The 11,945-nt window shown below is 36.9% G+C and overlaps 1 protein-coding gene across 1 annotated transcript; it reads left to right on the forward strand.

Annotated features, from left to right (window-relative positions):
* The first annotated feature begins 2,827 nt into the window (after window positions 1-2,827).
* Window positions 2,828-6,513, forward strand: LOC104096625 (beta-amylase 3, chloroplastic-like). Its single transcript, XM_009603025.4, has 4 exons — window positions 2,828-3,452; window positions 4,443-4,653; window positions 4,984-5,094; window positions 5,306-6,513. Exons 1-4 carry the CDS (start codon window positions 2,926-2,928, stop codon window positions 6,095-6,097), a joined length of 1,641 nt encoding a protein of 546 aa, XP_009601320.1. The 5' UTR covers window positions 2,828-2,925; the 3' UTR covers window positions 6,098-6,513.
* Window positions 6,514-11,945: the final 5,432 nt, after the last annotated feature.

Genomic DNA, 11,945 nt, shown 5'->3' on the forward strand with positions numbered 1-11,945 from the left:
TCTTAATTTTTTTTTCTCTGAAGATTTCACGCATTGCAAGTATATTGGAAAATCAAATACAGTAATTATTTTGATATCAAGTTATCAACTTACTGAATCTGGTTTTATTTCCTAAGATCAACAATATCTTAAGAGTGATTAAATGGTTTATAAAAGAAATTATTAATAACTTTACATCTCGAAAAGTTAAAAAAAATAAATTTCAAATAATATATATATATATATATGAAGGTTTTGTTTCAACAAAGGCCTCCAATTAAATTTTTGCTTTAGGCCTCCAATCTTATTGAGTCGTCCTTGGCTGCACCTTAAGGGGTGTGATGTAGACAGTTTATCACGACTCGCACCCATAATCTATAGATCACGTGGAGACAACTTCATCGTGGCAACGACGGTCCATTTGTAATGATTCTTGAGAAAATTAATTCCAAGAAAAGGAAAGCAAAGACTTGATTCACAACCACATGCTTCAGCTTCTTCAATGGACCCTTCATTTTTTTAATACTTATCCTGAAATAAAGTACATTTAAAAAACCAGTGGAAATAAGGGAAAGTGAAGATTTTTTGTTTTGGTTATCCACGTATATATGAAGAGCAAGTCTTGTTTATTAGTTATAAAAAGACACACAGAAGGTGGCTAAGTTTTGTGGGGGTTGTATAATTTTGGCAAAAGAAAACAACTTCTTCATTATCACCACAAATATGGCTGAGAATTTAGTGGAAAAGGAAAACCAGGGAATTTCATTACTATTATTTTCCCTCTATTCTTTTGATGACTATGTTACATTGTTTTCATATACACCTTTTTCCTCAATCCAAAAAGTTACTAAAACTTGAGAAATATCTTGAAGTAAAATGTCGTAGAAATATCTTAAAAGTATATGGCAATCCCTTTTAGCAAAAAATATCTTTAGAGTCAAAACATTTCCTAAAGCTGGTTCCTCTTTATTTACATTGTGCTTATATTTTAATAGCTTCTTCTCAGTATTGGTTAGGACTGATAATATAATTAAGAAGGGGTAAACTTAGATATCCTCACTCAAATTACGTTTAATTTAAGGAAAGGAGCAAGAAAACCAGACTTCCCCAAGTGAAGTAACTTTCTTTCTTTTTTCCCCTTCTAATGTCATTCAGAAGGAGTAGAAATGAATTATCTCAAATCATATGTTAATTTGGTTTCTGACTTTTGTAATGGACATGATTTGTTTCCACATAAGTGTATGAAACATCCAACTGAAGTGTTAGGAAATTAGTATTTGAACTCGTAAATTAGTGTATGAACACGTGAATTAGCGTTTGAACTCGCATTACAATTCAAATAGTGACAAAGAACTGTGACCTCTTTGTTACTGAACTGTACTCTTGAAGACCAAATTAACGAGTATTCATACATCTTGACATTTTTCTTTTATAATGGTGATTAGGGGCGTCAAACACACCGGTTGGTTCGGATATGGGCGAGTCAAAACAAATAATACAAAACGAATAAAATATTTGATCCGACCCATATTTAATACATATAGAAAATGAGTTAACAACAAATAATATGGATATTTATATTATACATGGCTTCTTGAATATGATCACTTTTAGGAGAATTTTTAATCTCCCAAACTTAACCTCCAATGAGTTTTTGCAAATGTAAAAGTTAAATTCATTGATTATCCATTTTTTACGTGGATATTATGAATCTTATCCATATTCGACCCATTTTCAAAAAGTTCACTGTCCAACCCATTTTTTAGTGAATAATATGAATGGATAACTGTTTTTTATCCATTTTGCCACCACTAATGGTGATATCTAGATCAACTTATGTGCTATTTAACTATTCTATCAAGTATTTGCTACCTCTAACAAGTATAGGGTAACTTTCGACACTAAAATTTAAATAAATGAAGAAAAATCACCTCCTAATTTTATCTCACCCACGTAAAAGAGTCAAAGGGGAGGGAACTGCAAAGCTACTTTTCTAAGACTAATCCCGGTATAAAATATGGAATTATATTTACTCAGTATTAGTTATTGATATTAATTAATACATGCATATTTAATTTATACCAAAATCTTGGTAAAAATAACGTTGACTCAAAACAAGGGACCCCAATAGAATAGCTTTGAGGACAAATTGGAAGTATGCACCAAAATCAATAAGAAGTTAAAACACAAAACAAGAGATGACTCAGCCAACACAAGGACATCTGGTTCATGTTTATCCAGTAACGCGTGTTTTTCTAATGTTTCTATTATTACACTGTAATCTGATCTGGAATACGAAGGTACAGATAAATTGGAAAGTACCTAAATATCAGACATGTCACATAGAGTCGGGCACTGTAATAACTTTTACACTATTAATATTAGTTAAATATATTGTATAATAATTTGTGTATTTTATTTTCATGTAACTAATTCCACATATCATAGGTTAATTTAATAGCTTAAAAATTCTTTTAGACGGTTCTCAATCAGAATAAGATGTTATTTCTCATAACTGCTTCTCAACAGAAGAATAAAAAAAGTAATTTCACAATGAGTTCCCTCCTGTATCAAATGCAAGTGATATTCAGAGAACAGCAAATGGCCTATCTTTGACTGGATATAAAATGTGAAAACATTGGAAAAACATTGAAATGAATTTTTATTGACTTTTTAAATAAAAAGGAATATAAAATGGGCGTTGTATGTGTCACCACGTCAAGTAGAGGACAGACTTTGAAAAAGTTAGCTGAGTAGTTTTGAACTTTTGCACTTTATTTTTTAGTTTCCCAAATAGAGCCACCAGTACCTTTGGGGATCTTACTTTATAAATACACATCCAGCATCCATTCCTACACATCTTCCATTATCAGCCCAATCCTACATTTTCTATTATAAAAAACAACACATTCCTACATCTTTCTATTATCAAAAACTATACAAGAAATGACTTTAACACTTCATTCATCAACTTCTTTTATTAATATTAATATAAAAGAAACCAAAGGTGTTAAAACACCTGATGATTTCTTAGGCATGGTTTCTTATGCACAAGCCAAGCCATCTTGTCGTCTCATAACAAAGAATTCCATGCAAGAAGCTCAACTCTCTTATGAGAGAGTTATCGTTAATGAGAAAAGGGAAAAACTTCATTTCCTAACAACTACTCACAGTAATATTAATAGTAGTACAAAGGTACCTGTTTTTGTGATGCTACCACTTGACACAATGACTATGGGAGGGAACTTGAACAAGCCACGAGCGATGCACGTGAGTTTAATGGCCTTGAAAAGTGCTGGAGTTGAAGGAGTAATGGTAGATGCTTGGTGGGGTTTGGTTGAAAAAGATGGACCTTTGAAATATAACTGGGAAGGTTATGCTGAACTTATTAAGATGTGTAAAGAACATGGCTTGAAACTTCAGATTGTTATGTCTTTTCATCAGTGTGGAGGAAATGTTGGAGACTCTTGCAGGTATTTATAATTTATATATACATACATACATACATACTCTCTTTTTTGCTGTTTATGTTTAAATAATCAAGATCTAGCTATATTCTGCTCTATTTCAATTAAGCTTTATAAATAAGCTGCACTAGTATTAGCGATGGTAAATCTTCAACCCCCATGTTAAATAACAATATGTAACAATACACCGCTATTTGTATAGATTCATGAATAATCTAGTTTAAGTTCTAATGAACTAGGAAATTTACCTCTTTCTGTTCCTCATAATTCCAGATAATAACACCAGCTAGACACTTCCTGTCATGTTGCTACTTTTTAATAAATCTTTTAGAGGGGATAGACCATTATATTTTCCTCAAAATATCCAATAGACATATAGATCTTAGTTTTCTTTAGGGGTGGCAATTTGAGCTCAAACCCATTTGACCCGTCCAATGACCCGCCCATTTATTGAACTCAACCCATCTTGACGCAAACCATTTTATCCCATCTAAAGTTGTGCTGATTTCTGGCCCAAATTGATAAGCCGTAATCCCCTTTAAGAAGGCAGTGAGGCTGTTTCCGAAGACCCTCGGCTCGGGAGGAGAAAAGGGGAGGGGCAATGAGGAGTTGTGCTATGACCTAAATTTTAGACCAAATCCATCTCAACCCAAGCTACTTTTGGGTGGATCAATTGACCCGCCTATTTATTAACTCAACCTATTTTGACCCGCCCAAAATCAGCCCACCCACCCATTTGACACCCTAGGTTTCTTCAAGTTTTCAATCCTTGCTTTGAAATGGTTAAACAGAATTATAATCTTTGGCAAAAGACATATTCTGCTGCAATCTAAAGCGTACACACTATCTTTCTCGGACGTGACCCGTGGGATTATAGTGAATATATTGTTGTTGTTGTTGTAATCTAAAGTAATAGTTTATTGCTTTTAAAGGGAAGAATTCAAGTGGTTCCGGGAGAAATCAAACTGTCACTAAAAATTGTTATGGATTTTGCAGTATTCCTCTACCTCCATGGGTACTTGAAGAAATCAGCAAGAATCCTGACCTTGTCTACACAGATAGATCAGGCCGGAGAAATCCCGAGTATATTTCCTTAGGTTGTGATCAGTTACCAGTACTCAAAGGAAGAACACCTATTCAGGTGTATACTGACTTTATGAGGAGCTTCAGAGAAAGATTCAGCAATTACTTGGGAGACGTCATAGTGGTAAGATTTCTGCTTTACAATCACATACCCTATAGTTATATTATCACTTCAATTGTATTACTACTATTGAAAATGAGACTTCGGCGTAACCGGTAAAGTTGTGGTCATGTGACCAGGAGGTTACGGTTTCGAGCTTGCTTGAAACAGCCTCCCGTATAAATGCAGGGCAAGTCTGCGTACAATAGACCTTTGTAGTCCGACCCTTCCCCGGACCCCGCGCATAACGGGTGCACCAAGTGCACCGGGCTGTTTTTTTATTTTAATAGTAGTAGTGCTATTATATTTTCCTGGTAGCAAAACTTGAAATTGACATTCTATTTTCTTCTACAGGAAATTCAAGTGGGAATGGGTCCTTGTGGGGAGCTAAGATATCCATCTTATCCGGAAAGCAATGGTACTTGGAGATTTCCTGGAATTGGAGAATTCCAGTGCTATGACAAGGTAACAACTTGCATCTATGGATTGAAGTATTAAAGAATCTTGTTGATTACATGAGTAGTCTAGTGCACGAAGCATTCCGCGTTCACGCAAGGGAGACAACCTTACCGTTGTTCCAAGGCTTCATTTCGTTGATTACATGAGTAGTCTCAGAAAACATTAGGAAGACCTTCAAATGCTGGAAAAGAAACTAACTTCTTTTTTGTCAATGCAGTACATGAGAGCTTCACTAGCAGCAGCAGCCAAGGCAGCCGGAAAGGATGACTGGGGCCAGGGAGGGCCTCATGACTCAGGACAGTACAACCAATTTCCTGAAGATACTGGATTTTTTCAAAGAGATGGAACATGGAACAGTGAATATGGACAGTTCTTCCTAGAGTGGTATTCAGGAAAGCTAGTGGAGCACGGCGACAGAATCCTAGCAGCAGCAGAGGGTATATATCAAGGAACTGGGGCTAAACTATCTGGAAAGGTAGCTGGAATTCATTGGCATTACAATACCAGATCACATGCTGCGGAGTTAACAGCAGGATACTATAATACTAGACACACAAATGGCTATCTACCTATAGCACATATGTTCGCAAAACATCGTGTTGTATTTAACTTTACATGTATGGAAATGAGAGATGGTGAACAGCCCCAGAGTGCAAATTGCTCACCAGAAGGCTTAGTCCGACAAGTAAAAAACGCAACTAGAACTGCTGAAGTAGAACTTGCTGGAGAAAATGCTCTAGAGAGGTATGATGGAGGAGCATATTCTCAAGTTTTGGCAACAAGCAGATCAGAATCTGGAAATGGATTGAGTGCATTCACATTCTTGAGAATGAACAAGCGGTTGTTTGAGCCAGAAAATTGGCGGAATCTAGTGCAATTCGTGAAAAACATGTCAGATGGAGGTCGAAATGCTACACTTCCCGAGTGTGACTCAAGCAGGACAGACCTCTATGTACATTTTATCAAAAAGAGTCATTCTAAGAAAGCTACAGAGGTTGCACTAGTGTAACGATATAAAAAAAAGAGGCTGCCCGGTGCACAAGGCATCCCGCGTTCACGCAGGGTTCGGGAAGGACCGCACCCTAAGAAAGCTGCAGAGGTTGCACTAGTGTAACGACATGCATACATGTAATATAGTCATTCCATTGTAGGTTAGCAGAGAAAAGTACTACAGTGCCATACTCCGTACCCCCTAAAGATTCCAAAAATAATTGAATCTGTTTCTGAAACTGGATTATAGACAAGTAAAAGAAGCTTAGTATGTCTACAATTGAAGCTTCGGTTGGAACTACGAGGGACAGAATTATACACCTTCGATCATATAAGGATTTGAGTGAGTATATTCTTTTCTTTGTACATAAAGAAATTCTTTTTGTCTTTTGACATTTATTATTGAAATAAAACACCTCATACATTTGCTTCTTACAGTCTTATTTCCTGTTAATATATACCTGCTGACTTACTTGACAAGCTGAAAAGCATATAGCTAGTCCATGAATATTTCAAGTAGAGACGATCAACATGGAAACAACCTGTTGCAGAAATGCAGGGTAAGGCTGCGTACATTAAACCCTAGTGGTTCGGCCCTTCCCCGGATCAGCGCATAGCGAGAGCTTAGTGCACCGGGCAGCCCTTTTTTTTAAGTCGATCACCACTACCCCGAGATTCCATTTTAGATAACCATTTAACAAAACAAACACATTGACAGATTACAGACTACATAAGCACTATGGTGATAGGCCATGCTGAAGAAAAATTAGTTCTCCTGCAGAATTATTTTTGAGGTCTTAACAGTATCTATTGAGCTGTGTTTTAAGAATAATTTTTCAGTATTATTGAGTAAATTTCAAGAATGTTCATCGAACTATATAATCATCTATTGCAGTAAAGTCAAAAAACAAATTTTTGCAACCAAAATATGCCTCACATTTCCATATAACTTGCTGGAAAGTGAAAAACATCAGACACTAGTATATCCAGCAACAGAATTTCTATTTCTCAAGCCACATAAGCTAAAATTCGAAGTCAGCTAAAAGATCACTCATTCTCATATACCCATAGGATTACTTTGAATGGTTAAAGAAAGCTAATATGGTAGGAGATCTTTTGGAAGCTAGAGGCAGTATCGAGTGATACAGATATTTTCCATTCTCTACAACGAATGTCACTTTCTAAACCCAGCTAATATGAAGCTCCAAGTGACATTCGTTGTAGAGATATATACAAGTACCTATATTAAGTGCTTCGATCATCATTTTTACATACGAGAATGTGTTACTTCGGCAGATAAATCTGGATCACTAGTCCTGAATCTTATGGCAAACAATTTCCAGTGGGAACTCCGATTGTATTTGAGTTATATCCAGCAGGGTCTTTATTTCTGAGGATCAAAGTTCACTACCCTAAATACAACATAAAAAACTTGTAAACGTGAGGATGGAATATATAATGGATGATATTCCACAGTAACATTAGCATCTTGTAGAACCAATGATTGAGTTGAAGGGTACCTACTAAGGCAAGACATGACACTTCAAGAAGTCCTGGGGATGTCTGTAAGTGGAGTGTTATTCCTAATTGTAGGGGTGTCAAACGGGCGGGGCGGGTCGGATATGGGCGGGTCGAAAACGGGTAAGGAAAAAAACGGATAAATTATCCGACTTGATCCATTTTTGATACGGAAAAATTATCCAACTCGATCCATATTTGATACGGATAAAAAACGGTTTAACCGGCGGATAACATGGATGCTTCTTCAATATGATTACTTTTGGGAGAATTCCTAGTCTCTCAAACTTGATAAACCCCCAAATTGACTCTTTACAAATATAGAAGTTAAAACCATTAGTTATCCATTTTCTAAGTAGATAATATTGTTCTTAATCCATATTTGACATGTTTTTAAAAAATTTATTATCCTTCCCATTTTTAATGAAAAATATGGATGGATAATTATTTTCTTTTAACCATTATGTCACCACTACCTAATTGCAACCAATCCAGACTCTACTATTGATCAAAACAGGGAAGATCACACATGGAATCTAAACCTAAGAAGGGATCTTAATGATTGGGAGATAAATGATCTGGCTTCACTTCTTGGAAGTCTACATAACAACATAGTCACCAACCAGAGAAGAGACAGACTTAAATGGGGCAACAACAGAGAAGGAACTTACTTAGTCAAAACAGGTTTCTCCCACTTGAGCTCCAATAAATAAAGGATTGATCAAATGGCCTTGCAAAGTAATCTAGAGAACTAAGCTGCCACCAAAAGCTACCTGGATCGCTCTAAAGGGTGCTTGCTTAACACTAGACAACCTCATAGGAGAAATTTTCAACAACCTAATAGGTGTTATTTGTGCCTCTACAAGCTAACTTACGCTGGGTATGAGGTAAACCTCTGATAAAATCCATATTATTTACTTCCCATTTCGAGGTCAGAATCACTATAGGCTGCAATAATCCATCGGGTTTCTAATGCTCAATCTTAACCTGCTGACAATTTGGGCACTGAGCAACAAACTCTGCTATATCCTTCTTCATTTCGTCCCACCATGATACATCTTCGTCGCTCCGGGATGAATAGAATAACGAGAATAGTGAGTTTCTCCCATAACCTGTCGGCGCAACCCTGCCACATTAGGAACATATAATCAACCTTGATATCTGAGGACTCCATCTCCTATAGTCTCGAATGGTGTCTTCTCCTTTTGAGGAGTTGTATCCTTGTAATGAGCTAGCATAGGATCCTCATACTAGCGTTCCTTCACTTCAGTTACTAAAGAGGATGTTGATGTGTCCTGAATAATAACTCTGGTATCACCTGAATCTAGTAATCAAACTCCCGAGTTGGCTAGCTGATGAATCTCACTTTTCTCTAGCTGTAAATATGATAGGCTACCCATTGATCTACGGCTAAGGGCATCGGCTACTACATTCGCCTTCCCTGGATGGTATAAAATATCAACATCATAGTCTTTTAGTAGCTCCAACCATCGCCTCTGACGTAAATTCAATTCTTTTTGCTTGAAGACATACTGAAGGCTCTTATGATCCGTATAGATATCAACATGAATGTCATACAAATAGAGTCTCCACATATTTAGTGCATGAATCACCGTGGCTAACTCTAAATCGCGGGTTGGGTAATTCTTCTAGTGCTTTCTTAGTTATCTAGAAGCATAAGCTACAACCTTACCATGTTGTATCAGTACACAATCCAATCCAATGCCCGAAGCGTCATAATATATAGCATAACCATCGGTCCCCTCTGGGAGTGTCAGAACCGTTGCTGAAGTCAATCAGTCCTTCAATGTGTGGAAACTCCACTCACAAGCATCAATCCACTGAAACTTAGTTGCCTTCTGAGTCAACTTTGTCAATGGTGCTGAAAGAGAAGAAAAGCCCTCTACAAATCTCCAGCAATAACCTGCCAAACCCAGTAAGCTACGAACCTCCATCGATGTCGTGTGTCACAATCCAAAATCCATTAAGGTCGTGATGGCACCGGACACCACTCTCAGGAAAGCCAACAATAAATACTAAATTGGGTTCTCATTTTTATTACTTTTGAAATCATATTTTCCTTTCATATACATAGTAAAGAATGAGGATTTATAGAGTGCATGAGCATGTACTAGGAATATAAAATAAAATACAACAACTATCCGGAATACAAATTATACAGGAAAAATATAAATAACTCTGAAGGAGACTCTACTGGCTGTGGATCATAATATAGAATGCATCTCACCTAAGTCTCTACATTAACCACGCCTCTGTGCCCACAAGGCCGCTAGACATATATGTACCTGCACAAAAATGTGCAGTAAGTGTAGCATGAGTACGTAAACAACGTGTACCCAGTAAGTATCAAGCCTAATCTCGAAGAAGTAGTGACGAGAGGTCGACTTTGACACTCACTAAGGTTCAATAATATTTAAATAAATATGATTTATGTGAACAACAATAATTTTCTTAATAAGCAAAAATAATTAGTTCTTTCAATTTCAATAATTCCCAATTTATCAATTTGCTTCACAAGCTGCAATAAAATATCAAAGTATCGTGTAATTATTATTATTAGGCACGATTTTCATTGTGGTCATATGACCCAATCCAGAGTATCATATACACTGCCGAGGGACGTGCGGAACGATCCATAGATGCATCTATACTAACGAGGCGTTCGGCCCGCTCCACAAGTAAGTAGGTCATTTTCTTATGAACCTCCGGAAAGAGAAGGTATTATAAGATTAACACATAATGATGTACAATTTCCATTAAAAGTCAAATACTTTGCACAAGAATTCAAATATGTGAAATTTCAGTCTCTTACTATTTTCTCTAACAATTTACAGTGTAATTCTAATACTTTAATTAAATAAAGGATACAATTATCACAAGTAATTCATGATTTGAGTCCTAAACTACCCGGACATAGCAATATTAGTAGCTACGCACAGACTTCCGTCACCTCGTGCGTACGTAGCCACTACAATTAGCAACAATTATTAATTTAAATCATCTATGGGGTAAATTTCCTCTTACAAGGTTAGACAAGAGACTTACCTTGTCTCAAAGCTCATTTCTGATCACGATGTCGTGCAAAAATCCCAATTCGGTGCTGAAAAATCCAAAACTATCCAAATGTTATATAAAATAATTAATACATGCTCAATAATTCAAAATTAGACTATTAAATTAATTACCCAATCCAAAATGGTATAATTCCTAAAATTCACCCCGGGCCCACGTGGCCTGATTCCGAAAATTTTAGGAGGAAATCGTCACCTAAAACCTCAAGAACTAAAATATACCATTTCCATCCAATTCCCTAGCCATATTCGTGGTTAAAATAAAAAAATACCAATTCCTAGATTTTTCTTCAAAATTCTAAATTTTTACAAATTTTCATGTCTAAATCCATATATAATCCAAGTATTTAACTTGCAATAGGTGGGAATCACTTACCTTGACATAGATGATGAAGATGGAGCTCCAAAATCGCTCTAAGATTGGCTCCCATGGCAGAAATGAAGTGAAAATGGCCAAAATCCCGTTTAAAACAACTCACTGCCTAGCATTTCCCTTCTTCGTGATCACGGAAAGACCCTCTCGATCGCGAACGCCAAAAACCATCCGCCCAGAAAAATCTCTCTTCGCTTTCGCGAAGGTCAGCTGCCCAGACCCCTCGCATTCGTGTTCCCTTCTACGCATTCACATAGGCTAAATGGCCTTAGGCCCATCTCCCCCTTTCTTCTTCGCGTTCGCGTTGCCATTGCCGCGTTCGCGAAGGCTTGCCCAGCTTTTGCCTCGCATTCGCGTTTGCGTTCGGGTTCGTGAAGGCCAACCCAGCTGCATCGCAATTTCCTCTACGTGAATGTGGGACTTCCTTCGTGTTCATGAAGAAGGACACCATACACCAGCAACAACAACCCGAAATGATCCAAAACCATCCCAAAACACACCCGAGGCCCTCGAGACCCCATCCAAATCGCACTAATCAGTCCTATAACATAACACACACTTGTTCGAGGCCTCAAATCACATTAAACAACATCAAAGTCATGAATCACACCACAATTCAAACTTAATAAACTTTAGAACTTCAAACTTCTACATTCGAGGCCAGAACCTATCAAATCACGTTCTATTGACCTCAAATTTTGCACACAAGTCACATTCGACATTACAGACTTACTCCAACTTCCAGAATCGGAATCCGACCCCGATATCAAAAAGTTCACTCCCAGTCAAACTTCTTAAAAACCTTTAAATTTCTAACTTTCGCCAAATGACTTCGAAATGACCTACAGACCTCCAAATTAGCATCCGGACGTGCTCCTAATACC

Source organism: Nicotiana tomentosiformis, chromosome 8, assembly GCF_000390325.3.
Source record: "Nicotiana tomentosiformis chromosome 8, ASM39032v3, whole genome shotgun sequence".
In the NCBI taxonomy this organism is placed as follows: Eukaryota; Viridiplantae; Streptophyta; class Magnoliopsida; order Solanales; family Solanaceae; genus Nicotiana; species Nicotiana tomentosiformis.

What these genes read in the sequence shown, in the direction of transcription:
- LOC104096625 (XM_009603025.4), top strand. Translation starts at nt 2,926, where the DNA reads ATGACTTTAACACTTCATTCATCAACTTCTTTTATTAATATTAATATA. An exon ending in ACTTGGGAGACGTCATAGTG is followed by an intron (nt 4,654 to 4,983) that starts GTAAGATTTCTG and finishes TTTCTTCTACAG; the next exon opens with GAAATTCAAGTGGGAATGGG. An exon ending in AATTCCAGTGCTATGACAAG is followed by an intron (nt 5,095 to 5,305) that starts GTAACAACTTGC and finishes TTGTCAATGCAG; the next exon opens with TACATGAGAGCTTCACTAGC.